This window comes from Medicago truncatula, chromosome 5 (assembly GCF_003473485.1).
Source record: "Medicago truncatula cultivar Jemalong A17 chromosome 5, MtrunA17r5.0-ANR, whole genome shotgun sequence".
Lineage (NCBI taxonomy): Eukaryota > Viridiplantae > Streptophyta > Magnoliopsida > Fabales > Fabaceae > Medicago > Medicago truncatula.
The window spans coordinates 3,774,906-3,793,507 of record NC_053046.1 but is presented as its reverse complement, the minus strand read 5'-3'; the positions used below and the strand labels follow the sequence as shown (position 1 = coordinate 3,793,507).

Here is an 18,602-nt window from a genome sequence, read left to right as displayed (position 1 = left end):
TATTTTCTACTCACAACATTTTCCGACTCTCCAAGGAAGAGAGCGGACTACTGTACCTTGAATGTTTTGTCTCGGAACATTAGTGACGTAAGCAAAAAGTTCCCTTCACCCTTAAACCCTCGCAATTCACAATTTCTCTGCAAAACCCTAATAACCCTCTCCCAAATTCTCCATTACTCTCTCAATCGCATCCCAATGATGGAACAAAACTCAGAACAAGACAATCGTGAACTCTACGCAATCCTCAACCTCTCACCCGAATCCTCCGACGAAGAAATCCGCAAAGCTTATCGTCAATGGGCACAAGCTTATCATCCAGACAAGTACCAAAATCCTCTCATGAAAGATGCTGCTACTGAGAATTTTCAACGAGTTTGTGAAGCTTATGAGATTCTTTCAGATCCGAATAAGAGACAGGTTTATGATATTTATGGTATGGAAGGGTTGAAATCTGGTTTGGAACTTGGTTCCAGGTTGGATAGAGCTGAAGAGATTAAAGCCGAGTTGGAGAGGTTGAAGAGAAGAAGGGAACATGAGAAGATGGTGGCTAATTTTCAGTCTTCCGGGACGATTTTGGCTAATTTGTCCATGCCGCAGTATTTAGATGGTGATGGTCTCTTTAGAGGGTATGATATTTCTCTTTGTTCATCTTATAACTTTATTGTTTTTAATTTTTGAAACGTGTGTGTACTATTTAGTGGATGAGTTTAGGCTAATAGCTGACAAGCTAGCTTGTAGTTGATAGCGGACAAGCTAGAGTATTGAAATGGTAGTGTTTGGTAAAATTAGTTGTTGAACCAGCTGATAACTTTACTGTTTTTAAGTGTGTGTGTGTGTGTGTGTATTGCTAAAAATGCATACCTTTTTGTTGGAATTGTTTTAAGTTTTGTCTGTTAAAAATAACTGATAACTGATAATCTAGTTGATAGTGAATGAGCTTATAGCGGATAGCAGATAAGCTAACTTGTAGTTGATAGCGGATAAGTTAGCAACAAAAGAAGACCTAGAAAAACTATAAGAGAAACTACTAAGAAAGGACTAGCGATTAATGAGTTGTAGATTAAATGGATAGTAGTCAAATCACTAGAGGCAGAAGAAGACCTAGAAAAACTATAAGATAAACTATTAAGAAAAGTCTAGGGATTAATGAACTGGATATGGATATTATAGAACATTGCGGCATCGTTTTAATCATGTAGCCGACCCCACTTAGTGGGATAAAGCCTGATTGTTGTTGTTGTTGTTGTGTGTGTGTGTGTGTATGTATTGCTAAAAATGCATACCTTGTTGCAATGGTTTATAGATATTGGAACTTGAGTGTTGATGTAAGCAATGATGGATAAAAACTGAAGTCTCCTGGATGATATTATGCCCTGTGTTCTTGATTGAATTTTCATAGAAATATGTTCGTGGTCCAAGAGGTGTCAGCTCAATGGTAGCTTGACTTTGTAATGTCAAGGGACAGAGTTCGAATTCCACCTAAGACAATTTAAAATGGTCATTAATGCCACTTTTATAAATAAAAAGTTTCCCCTTCCTCAATTATTTTAAAAAAATAAAATGTTCCTGACAGTTAAATAATTGCTTCTTGTTGCGATGCATGTGTTGAGTTGAGATACCCATCCTTAGGATTTCATTTGAATGTTGATGTTTTTGTGTGTGATGTTTCTGAGCATCAGAATGGCAATGACGAGTGAAGTTCAGTCTCAATTGTCAAAACGAAATGTTGTTGGGATTGGCGGCAATTTAGCAGTTGAAGGACATCAAGGTGGTGGAGCTGCTAATGTTGTATTAAGTCATCAACTTTCCGAGGCTTCGTCAATAGAATTTATTGCTTCAGCCGGTTTACGTTCACTAATTGGAGTGCAGACATCACGGTTGGTTATTTGCTTTCTGCAAATCTATTTGAACAGTGTTCTTTTGTCAGTCCTAGTGATGATTTATGTGTTTCTCGTGCATCATTCCCCAGCGTTATATCATCACACTCATCTGCAACAGCAGGATTATCAATGTCTTTGAGAGATGGTTCATTGAATCTTTCTAATGCATGGACCCGCCAACTGTCAGAAACAACAAATGGACATGTACGCTCTTCTATGCCTTGAACTTTTCTTTCCTATCTATGGTGTCATCATATCTAGTGCACACGGATACAAACTTGGGATGTAGGTTGACAACATAAAAAAATGAAAAATTGTACATAACATTGTGGGGATATGCATAGATCAGCTTAAAATAAAATCGATTTAACAATAACTATGGAATTAATTAATTTTACTTTGAGGTTTGTTGATATCAAGATAGTGTCCACTGCATCTGACTCTGAACCAGAAAACCAGGATCTACTTTATATAAGCAACATACTAAATTCAAGGGAACAGATGAATGATCTGTATGCATGGTTTAGAATTTCTAAATGTGGGGGCATATTTTCGACCTTGTAATAGATGAGTTTCAACAAAGTTTGTATGTTTGGTACTTTATCTAGCCAAGTTCCTTAAAATATAATTTGCGCCAGAATTTGCTCATATAAGTGTTGGCCAATTCAAAGCATTGGTGAGTTGGGCTTTTTGTTGCCTCAGGGATTATGAAACAGATTTGGAATATTCTCTATCTGTGATACGTTCTTCTCACGTGTATTTCAGATACAACTCATGTTGGGATCACAACCATCTGTAGCTGTAGGGTGGAAGAAAGAAGATGAGAGAAGGACTGCCACTGCAGAAGTGAAGGTACTTCTTTATTTTCTGCAAAATCAGTCATCTGTACTGGAAATTTTACTACCATATATTGATTAAAAGTTGTCCAGTATATGGTAGTAAAATTTCCAGTACATGTGCTTCCATTCTACTCTGAAAAGGAGAGAGAAAAAAGTGACAGATCATGTGCTTCCATTTTTAGAATAATGGTCTTAGATGTTGCTAATCTGTATAGAAAAGTTTATACCTTTTATCTTTTCCTATACTAAATTCTTTCTCAACTCCTTTAGCTCGGCACAGGTCCTTTCGAGACATCAGCTCGGTATACTCATCGCTTTTCTTCTAAATCTCATGGCTGCATTGGAGGAAGATTTGGGAGGTATGCAAATCTGATTAGCTGAAAATTTAGCTGGGGTGTCTGTTTCCAAGTCTCCTCTTTGTTTTTATTTTGAGGGAATGGTATACCATACCATCGTGCTTAGATTTTGGTGACTAAACGCTTGCAATGTCACTGTATTGTTGGCAAAGGTCTATTGTGGATACTTGATAACATAAATATTTTGTTTGTTGAATATTGACTCGAAATCCAACTAATTTTACTCGTTTCCATGGTTCATACCTTCTTTATTATCTTAATGGTATATTTATAAAAAAGAAGTTATTGCTGTAGATTGCATTCAATAGGGTTAGTTGATCCATCTAGTCAACACCTCCTTTGGAGAATTGATTAGGAATGGTTGCATATTTCAGTTCCCCTTAACGTTGAATAATAAGAGGTTCCTTAGCCACTGACATTCCATACATCATCTATTTTTTTTTATTTTTTATGCTGGGGTCTATTTTCTTGTTGCGCAAATATAAAAGATGACATCTAATATCTCTCAAAGAAGGAAATTTTCCTCTTTATGGGAATCAAAATGAAAGGATGATTTTTTTTCTTTTGATTAGAATTAAATTGAAAGGGAAAGGCCAGGATAAAGTGTTGAGCTGCTGCATTCGGATTCTTTAAAGCAGTGGTTTTATTGAACATTTTTCTATTGAGGAATCTCATTCAACATATATAAGAGATGGTGTCATGGTAACTGCTTTTTTGCAGATGGTAGTGTGGAGAGTCAAAAGAATTAATTAATGAAATTTGAAGATATTGATAAAGGTATTAGGAAACATGTCTGTTGTCTAGGTTGAAGTAAAATAGAGCATATGGAACAAAAATTTAGCAAGAGAAGAAATTTCAGTGGAGGTAAAAATTGGAGAGTATACAACTCCACAAGGCGTTTTAAAATGTTACAAAGATGATAACGTTGCAATGAATAAGTGATTACACAATAAAAAGTAAGATTGTGAATTGAGGTAGCTACAGTTGTAAAAAAGATAATACCGTCTCATCTTAGGTGGTTTGGCATGTGTTCAGAAGACCCACGGAAGCACTACTTAGGAGAGTTGACTAGATTAAACATGAAATTTAGACTGGACAGGTCAATAGTTAGAATTTAGAAATGTTGGAGACTAAGAAAATTTATATTCCAAACCTTAAAGAGAGACCCATAGATAAATGATATATCTTTTAAATTAAATACTTGATAGCCTATAGGTGGTCATGGCATTATCTGGTCCTGTATCGGACCCCACCTACTTGGGAAAATCTTGGTAACAGTAAATTTGAATATTTAGAATGGTTTTAGATATGCCGTAAACAGTGATTAGAATCACTCAAATGCTAATTTTAGTTGAATCTACTGCTCTTTGATGATCACTAAAGCTGATTTTGCATGATCGTTAGCATAGTGTAGTCACCATATATTTTGGTTACTCATTGACGTTAAGTTTTTGGATTTGTATGCTATTTGAATTTGACATTAAACCATTTAAACTTTTAGTTCTTCCATTGAGATGGAAGTTGGTGGAGGAAGGAAGTTATCCAAATTCAGTACTGTGCGCTGGTTGTATGTAGTAGGACTTCAGGTAATGCATTTAATGATTTCTTTAACAATCAACCGTGTTTACCATTCATGTTTTCGTTTCCATGATTAATTAAATCAGTTTAGGCTTAGGATGAAAATCTTTTATTAACTGTTACTATTTAAATTAAAATCAAGAGCAACACACTCTCTAACATACACTTTCTAACACACCCTTTAAAAGGGCAGCCCGGTGCACTAAAGCTCCCACATACACAGAGTCCGGGAAGGGGTCCCACCAATTGGTGTATTGTTCACAGCCTTACCCTGTTTTTTTACACAGACTGTTTACATGACTTAAACCTGTGACCTTTCAGTCACGTGAGAACAACATTACTGTTGCGCCAATGCTCCCCCTTTTCTAACACATACTCTTTGATTGGTTAAAATTCACATTGGTTCCACCAAATCATGCGGGACCCATATAAATTTGGAGGGACTTAGATTAGCTATTTCACCCCCCTTTTCTTCACCATACTAAAAGTCCGACATGATTTCTGGGATTCTACCTGTTAAAATACCCTTCTAAAATACTATGCAGTTTTTTAAGTTCTAGGTCCAATCATAAAATAGTTTAGAGAAATGATATCTGTACAACCATTTTGTGACAACTTTTTGACAACCCTCTCTCTCATACTCACATTATGTTCTTATTCTCTCTATTGTTTTTGACCAATAAAAAGAGAGAAAAAGAAGGCTGTCCAAAATGGTTGTACAAATATCACTACTCAAAAGTTTATTTGGGATATGGTACTTTAATGGTCCAGAAAATTACTTTTCCTCTTAAAATAACCCATCCAAAGTTTGAATTAGGCCATATTATATTTTTAATTTGTCACATTGATGGTTCCTTGTTTCCAGTTTCCACCTATGGAAATTTAGAGATTCCATTTCATGATCCTCTCTTCCCTACACTTTAGGAAACCTCCCATCCCCACACTTTAGGGTTCAATGCCAGATGTTGCCTTTTCCCCTTTGTTAATGATTTCTTGTATAAACTGTCATACTATTTATTTAACCTTTTCAGGGTATTTCCTGGAGATTTGAATTCTGTCGTGGGGGTCAGAAGTTGATTATTCCTGTAAGAAGAGTCTTCTTTACATGTTTAACCTAATAGATGCTAGACACCATTTTGGGATTTGACTTTTATTCAGGTGTTTTATATATGATGGTTTGTGTGTAATTTCTTTCTGATTTTTAAGATATGCTCTAAAGGGCTGTCAATATTGAACTATGCAGTATGCCTTATTAGACTAGCTATATAACCAATTACCAGAAATGAGATAGGTTATTTAGTTGAGGAGCTCATTTTATTATTACTGTTATTATTATTATTATTATTATTATTATTATTATTATTATTATTATTATTAGAGTAAATTATACTCCCCTCCCCTAAGAGATCCTTGAAGCCACCATTTTACTTCTCAAGGGAGGGTAGTGTATATTTTATCCTCCCAAAAAAATAGTTAATTGCTATCATAAAAATGGATTGAAGTGTAACACATATTTAATTTTTATGACAGCAATTAACTTCTTTTTGGTACATGATAGCAATTAACTTTAAGCCACCATTTTATGTCCAAAATAAAACTTTAAGTCACCATTTAAGAAATTAATTTCCATTTCTTTGAAAATTTTATTGTTAGTTTAATGATTTTAGAATATAAAATTCGGCCAATTCTATGGTGCACAAGTGAAACAAGTCTTGCATCATGCACAAGTTAGTTTTCACCATTGGACCAATCCCACCATTAGATCAAATGAGATATGATATGACTTGTTGATCCAATGGTGAAAAGAACACTTGTGCATGGTGCAAGACATTTTACTTGTGTATGTGAGACAAAGCCTATACAATTTTATTTTAAATAGGTTTTTCTTTTATCCGGCTTTAGTAATTTGTCCAAAATTAAAGAAATAATTGCATCACAGGTTTGATATATTAAAATGGACGTAAGTTTTTATTAAGGGATGGAAGTGTAGATTTTAACTTAAAAGAGGAGGGGAATGCAATTCAAACTTCTCTCAGGGGAGTGAACTCTAATTTTCTCTAATATGTTTTACATAAGAAGGGAGGGGGTGTATATTTTAACATAAGAGGGGAGGGTAGTTAATTTAAGCATCTCTTCGGGTAGAGGAGTGTAATTTACACTTACTATTATTACTATTGTTAATAGAATATTGATTTTGACTATCCTACTTTGTTTAGCTTCCTTTGTGAACTTCGGTACTGTAATTACCTTGAAACCTAATGTAATTGCTGAAAAAATAATTTAGAAAATGTATACATTTTTATAATCTTCATACAGTGCAGCAATTTAAATTTGCTTGTTTGACTTGCATTGTTTCTTACTTGTTATATATGTATTATGTATTATTACTTGCAGGTTTTGCTGACGAATCATTTGAACCCTATGTTTGCTACTGGAGCATTAGTTATTCCAGCATCTTTTTACTTTGTTCTGAAGGTGAATTCATGTTATCTTTACGTTGATAACCTACTTGTTGAACCGTTCAAGTATTGTCAGTGCTATCTGACTGTTTATTTTGGGCAGACCTATAAATATTTTTCATTCAGGTTATTGTTAGTATTTTCCTTAAGAGGAAATTTTTTCACTTGTTTTCCTCTTTACAATGATAATTTGATCCCATAATTTCCCTTTAGCTGAAGAGGAGTGAATCCAAATAAGTTATCATCAATATTCAGCAGGGTGAATTTTGGTTATTTAGAGTTTAGTTTTCAACACACATTAATTAAAATCTATATGGTTGCACTTGCAATGGTCTCCATGGGAACAAAATAACATGCACAACTTACATCATCGAAGAATATAGCTAGCTGCATACCTGCTAATAATTTTCCCTTTCTAAATTATGAGTGTACCTTTTCTAGTTCACAAGGTTGTCAGCTATTTTTGCTGCCACATTTATATTGTTTACTATTGCCATTTGTTTTGCCATTAGTTACAGTAATCTTGATCACCACTTTTTATCACAAAATATTTCTGGTGCAGAAATACCATATGAAGAATCAAGATAACTACTATTTTTAGTTAATATGATATATGCACTTGTTTGATTTGTTGAACAGTTTGGTGACATGTTCCTAATATTTAGCATTTAACCTGTTTTTCTCAGAGATGCACTTCTAATATTTGAGTTGTGTTTGCAGAAATTTGTCATTAAACCGTATTACCGTAAAAGGAATAAGCAGAAGGCTCTAGAGAAGGAGGGAAAAACTTCTACCCAGGTATGGGTGATTAATATGCTATTAACCGAGTAGTGGTGTTAGGATTCTATACTTGTGTGTTGTTGTTTCTGCTGTGTAACTTGTACTCTACTCATGTTAGATGTCCTATATTTTCTGGTTGTGTGATAACTACGTTCATATACACTTTTAATAATTTGGGATTTACTTGTCAATGCATGATACAGGCACACCTTCCTATAATGAACCGAAAAAAATACTATATCAGGAATTAGATTAACAGAATATATTAACAACTTACAAAATGAAGCAAATAAATATTAAAGATTTGAAAAACCAATATATAAGAAAACCAATATTTAATAAATAATGAAAAAGGAACAGACATTTTATTTTATAATTGGGAAAAAATGCCACAGAAAAAGGAGGAAGAAAGAAATATTTAAACAAACGGAAAAAGGTTAACACTTCCTGAATGGTCGTGGTCACCATAGCTGTGGTCGTAGTGCGGTGGTGGTTGTCGGAGGTGAAGAGAGAAGAGAGTTGAGATGCAATGAATGAGAAGAGACGAGAAGTTGAGATGTAAATGTTTTTTTAAGAAATTTGAGATGTAAATTTTAACATAAACAGCCTTTGTTTTTTAGGGTTTTTAACTCATTTGGGTTTCTAGTAAAAAAGAAACATGTGGGCCTGGGTTTGGGTCAGGTCTCAAGACCCAATCTCAGTTTTCTCTCTCTTTTATTTAGTTTTTTCCGCCATGGCCACACCCAACTTCATCGTGTCTGCCATGCCATGTGAAAACCAATATGCTACCGCCATTGTATGGCAGTCTGTCAAAATTCTGCCCCCACCTTTTTTACAACACCACATTAGTATGTATGATGCCTGTTTGCTTGAATGTAAGATGCCAGCCTGTAAATCCCTGATTGAAATCCATTACTACTTAACACATCCTATTTCACTCCAAACAAGTCTATAGTTGGACAATAAGATTTTTTCCTGCGAGTCACAAGTTCAATGCCTATTTGGATGGTGAATCTTTATAAATTTTCAATTGTACAGCCAGTGGCCTTTAGTTCCCCTTTCATTTCATATCTAGGTATCTAGCATTAGCCCAAAATACAGAGGGAGCTAGAATACGTTTACTCCAAATGCCTCGTTTTAGTTCTTGGCTGCGATATCAAATAGTCAAATACAAATTCAGTTTAAGTCCTAATCATGAGGCTTACAAATGAGTTTTTCTCCGTTTTCTGGACTTATACAAGTTTTCTCATTTATTTCCTGTCTGCATAAATGCGTGCATTTTGTTCCACTTGTTAGAAGTTACATGTCTTCTATAGAAGACATATCAGATCTGTTTTTGGTGAATAATATTGAGTTAACTTAACACCCCCTTCCTCTACTTCCCTGGTTGTGCAGGTTCAAGAAGCAAGGGCAGCAGCAGAAAAAGCTCAGAAATTACAACAAAATGTGGCTAATAGGAAAAGAAACAAGCAATTAGAAACGAGCGGACTGGTTATTATGAAAGCACTATATGGAAGTGATACAATTTTGAACAACTTGTATTCGTCAAATGGAACAAGTTTTGAATCTACTTCAGGAGTCATTGATGTTACAACACCTCTGAATTTTCTAGTTAATGATTCTGGTCAACTTAAGGTATGGTTCCTTGCTTTCTCTCAAAAGTTATTCTTGATGTATGTTAATCACCAAGTTTGATAGTTTTCAACAGTTAATTGTTCTGCTTATCCACATGAATAAAGATAATGCAATATATATAGGATGGAATGAAATAATGTGCAGCAAACTCCTTTGATTAGGCATGATGGGTTAAAATTGAAATTTTGAGATAGTGATTGGAGACAGTAATAGAAAGTTAAGTATAGGGTTATACTTTTCTGTTTAATTTCTTGGACTGACATTAAATTTCTGAACCTTAAGTTTTACGTCAAAGAGATTTATGTTCTAAAGATGTGGTAAAGTTGGGTTTTCATTTTTCAATACATGTATTTGTTGACCAATTCATTTAACTCAACTCCGAAGTCTTAGACAATTAATCAACACTGTAACCTTCCTTTATCGCAAAGATGCAAAAACCTACTTGAAAGGTCTTTCAAGTTAGAGAGTTCACCCAGAAGCTACCACTTGTATATTTTTTGTAACAAAAGCTACTACTTGTGTGAATTAAAGGCTGAATTCTGAGCAATTAATCCAGTAAAATCCTATTTAATGATATTTCTGAGGCCATATTGTAACTTTGCCAAAATTTAGTTTTGGGAGCACACGTGAAATAATCAACTTCCTATTTATTGATGCAGCTTCACGAAGGTGTAAAGAAATCAGGAATCATGGGATTTTGTGATCCTTGTCCAGGAGAAACTAAATTGTTGTATGTAGAGTACGCTCATGCAGGCAATCAACACAAGGTATTAGCTGTTGCTCTTGTTACTGTTTAAAAAGTTCGGAGTATAAACCTTTTGTATCTGGTTGGTTGTATGGGCTAATTAAATTCTTTTAAACAGGTATTGGTTGGTGACTATGAAGAATTAGTGATACCCCAGGGCATCCACAGGATATAAACAAATAGTACTATACACATTTATATCATTGTTACCCTGCAGTTTTGCCATGTTTACATACTTGAGGTAAATTATTTTGTACTGTTAGATGGAATTACAAGAGGTACCTTCAATCTACAATTTTCAGGCCAGTGGTATCTTTAATTTTTTAGCTTACTTAGTCTTTTCCTTCTGTTACGCCTTGCAAATGATGAAATAAGGGCGTTTTAGGATGTCATCGTAGTATTTGTCACACTGTTGTGCTCTATGCTGTGTTAACCCTGCTGACTGTACCGCAATTTTGTGTGATGTTCCTTTTATTGTTCATTGGTTGCATTTGCCCAACCATATAAGTTCATTCTTGCCCAATGGCTGTAATTTTCATTTAGGTTTGTTGTTGGTAGTTGATACACCAAAAGTGACTATAACAACCGGGGATAACATCGAGTGCCGTGACATTTTTGTATCGGTTCACTTCATTTTCTTTTTATCAGCCAAGGCACTGGTTTTACATTTGTAGCTTGATAATCAAAAGGCTTGATTACCGTCTAATGCAACTTCTAGTTGGCTCGTGAATGACAACGAAATAAGGATTTAATGTTGTCTGAGTAATCTTTTTGTAATATATATCATATCATCGCCACTTCATGCATTACATCGTGGAGAAACACCGTATCTATTTAAAGCCCCGTTTCTATCTTTATTTTTGTTCCGTGGAAAAATAAGTTATGCTTAGCTGGTTGGTTGAATGTTTAAGGTTACATATAAAATTGTTCTTTTTTAAAATGGTATGTTTTCACTTTTAAGTATATACGTATCAAATATATGAATTCAATAGTCATAAATTTTTTAGAGCAACCCACCAAGCTGGAAATAATCATTTGCCAAGGATGACTTGTATTACACATTTTCAACACCGAGACTTCCTGCTACTGAATTTGAATCAACTACAATTTTCTGAATACACCTAATCTGCAAAGCAATTTTTAAACCGGTGTAAATTGGACGAAATTTTAGCCATAAGGGTTGAGCAAGAATGAATTTTAGAAGAAAAAATGATCAGATACATACCTTCCTAATCGACTACAAAAGAACTCACAACAAGCTTTGATTCTGCGTAATAGCTAACAATTAATAACAAATTTTAATTTAATGTTAAGTGAGTTAATCTCTTCTCGCATAATTTTTTCAGAACAAATTCTAAAAAATTGATTTGTTTTAAAAAAAATGCTAACAAATGTCTCTAGAGTCGAAGTTAAGATAAAAAATATAGTAAAAATAGTCATCGTGAGTTTAGTTCAGTTGATATGAACAATACATGATATATGCAAGGTCCGGAGTTCTAACTCCGACCATCATAAAAAAATATATAGTAAAAATAGTTTAAAATTTGTATAGTTAAACTTTTAAAAGTGTAGTCCCCGTGAGCTTAGCTCAGTTAGCCATATCCACTAGGCTACTGGACCCAAAAAAAAAAACTTTTAAAAGTGTAAAAAAAATGTTTTTTTTACGAAAAGAAGAAGCTATTTTCAATATTTATTTTTGATTCCTAAACTGATGTCTACGAGACATTAATTATATAAAACAAGTAAAATTATTTACTCTTCCATCATTATTATAAATAAAATTTCCCATTTTAAATTCATTGCATAAAAAATATATCGGATTTATAATATAGATTATATACATTCATTCAACGGTAAAAGTAAAAGTAAAATTTTGGTTATAATATAACAGTAATATGGGGAGTAATTACAAAGCAAAGGTAGTAAAAGAAGAGGTATTGTATGTTTATGGGCAATGGCGGGAATGATTGCAGCGACAGGGTCGTGTGTTTTCTGTAACATAGCCACCAAATCCAACTCCAATACCATTCTCCACTCTGTTAGTCTTCGTGTGTTTATCTTTCAATTTTGTTGTTTCTGTTTCCTCTTTTCTTTCTAACTTTCCAAATCTCAAATTACAGGATGATAAGGTTGTTGCTTTTCGGGATATTAATCCATCTGCTTTCAGGTATTTCCAATTCTTAATCATACCTTAACCTTCGATTCCGATATGATTCTGTATCAATTTCATAATTGAAAGTGTTATAGAAATGACTTATTCATAAACGCTTATGCCATAAGCTGCAAAATAATTTGTCTATTCAAAATCAACTTATTGAGGTGATCAATTTGAACTTGGCAAATTTTAGGCATTACTTAGTGGTTCCTGTGGAGCACATTCCTACTGTTAAAGATCTTCAGAGAAGAACTGAAGATTATTCTTTGGGTAAATAATAAGCTTGTATCTGTAACCACTTCACAATTAATTTTTGTGTAGATTTTCAAATCTGATCAGTTCAATTTCATGTTTGCCTTCTTTATACAGTGAGTCATATGTTAGATGTGGGGAAAATGTTATTAGTCAGAGATGCACCTCACTCAAAGCAATACAGGTATTTGAGTTATATACAACTGCAATTGCTTTATTACTCTATTTGTTCCTTTTTAACCGTCGTTTTTGTACATAAATGATTTTTATTTACTTGTTGTTTTCAGAGTTCGATACAACATTAACAAATGTTTTTTTAATACTACCCTTAACTATTTATTGGAGATAGAGAAATAGGTAGAATGATATAATAAATAGTTAAGAGTATTATAGAAAAAAGACAAATAATTCCATCAAAAGTAATACTGTAAAATTTATTGGTTTTTCTCTTGGTATGTGTAAATAACCTTAAAACGATGTTGAAATTTGGGGCCTAACTCATCCTTATCTATCCGATGTGGGACATGGGTTTTTCCCAATACACCTCGTCACGCCCATCACTCTTTGGGCTTGGTGCGTGAATCGGTAGGTAGCCGAGCACTCTGATACCATGTTGAAATTTGGGGCCTAACTCATCCTTACAAAACCGGCTTGTAAGGTGAAGATTGCCTCCTCTTTATAAACTCTTCTCAAGAGTCTTATCTATCCGATGTGGGACATGGGTTTTTCCCAATAAACGACAACTAAAAAAAGAATGGAAGGAGTATTACGCTGATCCTGAATGCTGAATTCAACCGCAAAATTGCTGCCACCAACTATAACTTGCATCATTGGTTTCATGCTCATGTCCTATGACCACTAAATATAACTTGGTCACATTCTGATTTCCACTAGCAAAGCCATATGCTCCCATGTTGTTTTGTTGTGTTAAAGTTGTTTAACTCGGGCTATAATCAGTAGCTTTCTATGAAGCAGAACACTTTACTAATTGGGAAGCTCATTTGTATGCTGCAATAGAGTGTTATATGTGAATTGGGATTGTCTATGTGCATGAAATATTGGAAGATGTAGATATCTTTTTATCAACCTTTTGCCGATGCATAAACATTTGAGGCTTTATTTCTTGATGTTTGTTGAACATTAAGTTAAGGCTCTCTTCAGTTCAAATACTTGGGTTTACCGGTGGGAGCAAATCCGAGGAGGTTGTCTACTTGGAAGCCCTTGTTGGATTGTTTAAGGCAGGCAGAGATTAAATTCTTGGGGCAATAAGTATGTAAGTCTTGGAGGGCGTGTGGTACTTTTAAATGCGGTGTTGAATGCAATCCCAATTTTTTACCTTTCTTTTTTCAAGTTACCGGTAAAGGTGTGGAAGACGGTGGTGAGAATTGAAAGAGAATTTCTTTGGGGAGGTGTGATGGGGGGTAAGAAGGTTTGTTGGGTAAAGTGGTCGACGGTATGCCTACCTCGATCTTAGGGGGGTTTGGGAGTTAGAGACATAAGGATGGTGAATTTTAGTCTTTTAGATAAATGGAGGTGGAGGTTGATTCAACCGGATCAAGCTTTGTGGAAGGAGGTCCTTTGTTGTAAGTATGGGAATCGAATTAACTATCTTTTGAATCCGGGCGAAAACTCTTGGCCATCATATGCTTCAAGGTGGTGGTTGGATGTTGTGTCCTTGGAAGGGGCGGTGGGGTGAATTGGTTCAATACGGAGGTAGTGAGGAAGGTAGGGAATGGGGAGAACACTCGGTTCTGGCTAGATCATTGGGTAGGTAATGAGGCTCTGTGTTTAACATACCCGAGACTTTTCTTGATCTCTAGCCAAAAAGATGCTACGGTGAGGGAGGTTTGGATGGACGGCGTTGAAGGAGGATCTTGGAATCTTCTTTCGCGGAGGAACCTTTTTGTGTGGGAAGAGGGTCTTTTTCAAAGTCTCCTTGGGGAGGTAGAGGGGTGGGTGAAAACGGTGTCGGTTGACTCGTGGTGGTGGAAGTTGGAGGATGAAGGGAAATTTACGGTAAGCTCGTCCTATGAGTTTCTAGTGGGATTGGTGTCGCCTCATGAGTTTTTGTTGGAAACTAAAGAAATGGTGTTTGGGTCGGTGTGGAAGAGTCTGGTACCCTCCAAAGTGGTGGCTTTCTATTGGCAATTACTTCTCGATCGGATCCCTACCAAAGATAACCTCTTAAGGCGGAGAATTTTACCCCCGGAGGCCTCGGTTAGGTGTGTGTTTTGTGACCAAGTGGGAGAAACAGCAGGGCATCTTTTCCTTCATTGCAATATGATCTTCAAGGTTTGGGCAATGGTGTGTGGGTGGTTAGAGATTAATTTTATTACACCTCAATCTTTGTTTCAACATTTTGAATGTTGGAGTGGGGAGATTGGGAAGAAAAGGCTTTGCAAAGGCTATTGGATGGTTTGGCATGCTGTCCTATGGACGATAGGATTTTTAACGATCTTGTGAAAGATCCGGGAGAAACTGTTGATGAGATTAAGGTGCTCTCTTGGAATTGGGTGCGATCAAGATTAAAGAGTTCTCCCTGCCTCTATTACGAGTGCTGTTTGAACCCCAAGGAATGTTTACTGATATAGCTGGGGTAGTTTTAGAGGTGTTTGGGACTTTTGGTGTGGCTTGTGGGGCGGTTCAGCAGTGTTTTGCTGCTACTGTGTTTTTTAGGCTGCTGTTTTTTTCTGGTTTGGTGGCTGTTATGGGGTAACCGATCTGTTTTGGGCCCTGTGTATTTTTGGCGTTTTGCTGCCCTCCTCTTTGTACATCTTGTATAATTTGGTGTGTTAATATATATAAGCTGTTTAAAAAAAAAAAAATCAAGGTAACTATGGAGAAAAGGAGTGTTGAAAAATTAAGGGCCATATAAAGATAGATTGGAGATTGATTGCCCATTTATACTAATTTGACTTGCCTATATTCATCAGTCACATTAGGATATTTAAAAAATAAGATTTATCTTTGAATACGCAAGTGAAACCTAGGTTACTAAACTTAATTGATTTTCTTGAGCAAGGACTTAATGCCATGACTAGAGAAGCAAGAACAATAATTGATCACTGGAGCTACTGCATTAAAAGCAGGATGTTGTTTTGACCTGAAGTTAATATCTGTTCTTCAACAAAACACGACCATGTGATTTTTTATCTGACATATTTCTTACAGATTTGGCTTTCATCAACCTCCACTGAATTCTGTTAACCACCTACACCTCCATTGTATGGCGCTACCATATACACCCAGGTATTAATCTTTCTGGTTACTATACGCCTGCTTAAGATTATCATGTATGCTGTGTGAATACTTAAAAATGCCCCTTCATGAGTTTAAGCAGATGGAGATGTATAAAATACTTGTCTTTCGGACCACTTGGTTTCATTGAAGCGGAGAAGTTTCTGGAAAAGATAAAGCCTTTGCCCAAAGTTCATTCAAAAGTATAAATTATTGTGAAATTTTTGTATAAAGTTATTCTTGGCATTTCTTATTTTCAGAAAGATGCTTATTTATACCAGTTCCCATTAAAATTCACCTCAGTTTGATCTTTTGGTGAGCAAAAGTTACAGTTATCCAAGTTATTAAGATCATCATGCATGATATGATACTTTACTTGACTTTCAAATGGAGAACTATAATAACAGTAACTGCTATATATTATAATACCAATCCCTGTGACGTAGTTGCAAGTTTCAACATAACTGCTATATATTATCATCATGCATTTCTTATTTTCACTAGCATCGACAACTTTCTCCGGCCTTAAAGAAATTCGTCACACTTGAGAAAAGTAGACACATCTTAGTCTGATACTTAGCAACTGCACTTTATTCTTTTCTGGTTACCTAGACGTGAGTTGTCTTCGAGACTTGGGTTTGGAATGTGTTATTAAGAATCACATGCTTAGTTTTAGTTTTTGTCACAGACATGGGGATGAAGCTGAAAGTAACAATAAACACTAAAAAAAGTAGAATTCTGCTCTTTTACCCAACGGTTTCGCTCATTTCCAAAATAAATGACCAAAATAACCCTATTCATGTTAACTCACGCTAGTACAAATGCCAACGTGAGTTAACACACATTGCGTGAGTTAACTCACGTTGCCATTTACACCTCGCGTGAGTTAACTCACGCTACAATTCTAGTTACTTTTATATTCATGTGACATCATCTCTAACAAAAAGCAGCCGAATTTACTATTTTATTCTCAGTCATGTATTGTCACATATGCATGCTTCTTCTTCCAAATTCGTGTCGCAAGCTAGGATGTCCACACCACTCTTCACACGTGATTTCTCTGAGCAAGGAGAAAAGCATTATTAATTTGTTGTTAGCTGATGAATTAGATGAGTCAAGTTCATCATAAAGTTTCTTCTACAACTTCTACATATAAATTTCATTAGATTCCAATATTCTTAATTCAAGCTATCACATATGAATTTCTTATCTAGCTAGGAACCCTTTTTTCATTTGTTTTTTTTCTTTTTGTTACATGAAACTAAGCTTCTACTTTGTATGACAAATGCACTATGAAAATGCACTATCATAGTATTCTTCTGAAAGTGGTTTAGCGGGACTTAACTCCCGTGAAAAAATTGTTTTTTTATGACTGGCGTGAGTTAACTCACGGAGTACATGTTAACTCACGCAGGGATAATATGAACATTTACTTTGGGAATGAGTAAAACCGTTTTGGTAAAGAGCAGAATTCAAAAAAGTACTTAGATGAACTGTTTTTCTCTTTAGTTGTCTCTTTCTATGAGCCTATTACATACGCCATTGGAATAGTGGCTCTAATGGAGTGGAGGAGAAGTGGGGGAGATTGTGACATGCAGTTCCAGTATGGACGGGTTATGTCCTAATTGTGGGTTGTACCTTTTAGATTATTGCTTGAATTGTCTAAAATTTGATAGAATTGATTTGAACAATTGAAACCAAGAGAAATAGAGGTTAAAAAAATTGATTTTGCTTGGATGGTAATAATGTTATCTTTTGACGCTAGCAAGGGCTGTTATTCAAACATGCTATTAAAGGTTTTGTTTCTCCAACCCACTTGGTTGGCTTTAGTATTGCTGGTTTGAGAGTTTGGAGTGTGCTACTCTTTAGGTCTCAAGTTTGATTCTGCATGGTATCAATTTAGGTGGGTTAGTCTATATATAACTTTACTTTGGCTTTAAATGGGTATTCTGCAAGTGGATAGTGGCATTAGACTATTTAGTATTTTTTTTTACGTGTTGTATTGATGTCTTAGAAAGATAGAATGCTTATTAAGTATTACCATTTAAGAAAGGGAAATTCTAACGAGTATCTCCTGGACACTCTTAAAGATCCATAAATTGTAAGTATTTATGAAAAAAAATGTATATTCAATGCATTGAAAATCGAAATATTTGACTTTTTTAAAGAATAATTGATTATTTTAAAATGTTTAAAGAGTGTTTAAGCCACTCATTAGCAAAACCATTAAAAAAAAAAATGATTATTTACTCTGATTTGAAGGTATCTAATATCTTGTTCACATATTGAATACAAGAAATCAGGATGTTATGTACAACGTAAACAACATAATTAGTGTATTCAATTTTTTTAATTTTTTTTTATATCCGATCAAATGATCGACTAATCCAAAGGGTTGAATCTCGTTGTTTACTTGCGGGAGCCTCATTTAAAGTCAGATTGATGTGCATGAACTAACCCACCAAAATTAGCAATGGAGACAATTAAACTTGAGATTTGAAATTATCTATTTGACATCTTAGTAACTCTACATAGTATTTCCTCAAGTTTCAATCCTTTAGATGAGTTATGACTTATGAGACCGATTTCCCTCGAGTGTTTGGATTGTAATTTAAAACTCTTCACGTATTCTAAGCACCAAGCCGCAGATAGAGAAATGCAACATTATTCTACAAGCAAATCACTC

The 18,602-nt window shown here is 34.9% G+C and overlaps 3 protein-coding genes across 4 annotated transcripts; all 3 read left to right on the top strand.

Annotated features, from left to right (window-relative positions):
* LOC11442967 (chaperone protein dnaJ 13) lies at nucleotides 1-11,024 on the top strand. Its single transcript, XM_003611256.4, has 12 exons — nucleotides 1-626; nucleotides 1,680-1,877; nucleotides 1,970-2,084; nucleotides 2,646-2,732; nucleotides 2,990-3,078; nucleotides 4,577-4,661; nucleotides 5,685-5,738; nucleotides 7,048-7,128; nucleotides 7,833-7,910; nucleotides 9,288-9,527; nucleotides 10,187-10,294; nucleotides 10,391-11,024. The coding sequence occupies exons 1-12, from the start codon at nucleotides 196-198 to the stop codon at nucleotides 10,445-10,447; spliced, it is 1,623 nt and encodes a 540-aa protein (XP_003611304.2). The 5' UTR covers nucleotides 1-195; the 3' UTR covers nucleotides 10,448-11,024.
* Nucleotides 11,025-12,159: 1,135 nt separating this feature from the next.
* On the top strand, nucleotides 12,160-17,743 carry LOC25494526 (bifunctional adenosine 5'-phosphosulfate phosphorylase/adenylylsulfatase HINT4). 2 transcript variants are annotated; one of them, XM_039834058.1, is made up of 6 exons: nucleotides 12,160-12,310; nucleotides 12,393-12,439; nucleotides 12,621-12,697; nucleotides 12,797-12,863; nucleotides 15,851-15,928; nucleotides 17,331-17,743. In XM_039834058.1, exons 1-6 carry the CDS (start codon nucleotides 12,227-12,229, stop codon nucleotides 17,362-17,364), a joined length of 387 nt encoding a protein of 128 aa, XP_039689992.1. In that variant the 5' UTR covers nucleotides 12,160-12,226; the 3' UTR covers nucleotides 17,365-17,743. The 2 variants fall into 2 exon arrangements, with proteins under 2 accessions (XP_039689992.1, XP_024639569.1); XM_024783801.2 differs by lacking the exon at nucleotides 17,331-17,743 and adding an exon at nucleotides 16,020-16,361.
* On the top strand, nucleotides 14,304-15,479 carry LOC120580473 (uncharacterized). The gene has a single exon (XM_039834059.1). It carries the CDS (start codon nucleotides 14,531-14,533, stop codon nucleotides 15,140-15,142), a length of 612 nt encoding a protein of 203 aa, XP_039689993.1. The 5' UTR covers nucleotides 14,304-14,530; the 3' UTR covers nucleotides 15,143-15,479.
* Nucleotides 17,744-18,602: the final 859 nt, after the last annotated feature.

What these genes read in the sequence shown, in the direction of transcription:
- LOC11442967 (XM_003611256.4), top strand. Translation starts at nt 196, where the DNA reads ATGATGGAACAAAACTCAGAACAAGACAATCGTGAACTCTACGCAATC. An exon ending in GTCAGAAGTTGATTATTCCT is followed by an intron (nt 5,739 to 7,047) that starts GTAAGAAGAGTC and finishes TATTACTTGCAG; the next exon opens with GTTTTGCTGACGAATCATTT. An exon ending in AGGGAAAAACTTCTACCCAG is followed by an intron (nt 7,911 to 9,287) that starts GTATGGGTGATT and finishes CTGGTTGTGCAG; the next exon opens with GTTCAAGAAGCAAGGGCAGC.
- LOC25494526 (XM_024783801.2), top strand. Translation starts at nt 12,227, where the DNA reads ATGGCGGGAATGATTGCAGCGACAGGGTCGTGTGTTTTCTGTAACATA. An exon ending in CCAATACCATTCTCCACTCT is followed by an intron (nt 12,311 to 12,392) that starts GTTAGTCTTCGT and finishes CTCAAATTACAG; the next exon opens with GATGATAAGGTTGTTGCTTT. An exon ending in AACTGAAGATTATTCTTTGG is followed by an intron (nt 12,698 to 12,796) that starts GTAAATAATAAG and finishes TTCTTTATACAG; the next exon opens with TGAGTCATATGTTAGATGTG.
- LOC120580473 (XM_039834059.1), top strand. Translation starts at nt 14,531, where the DNA reads ATGGACGGCGTTGAAGGAGGATCTTGGAATCTTCTTTCGCGGAGGAAC.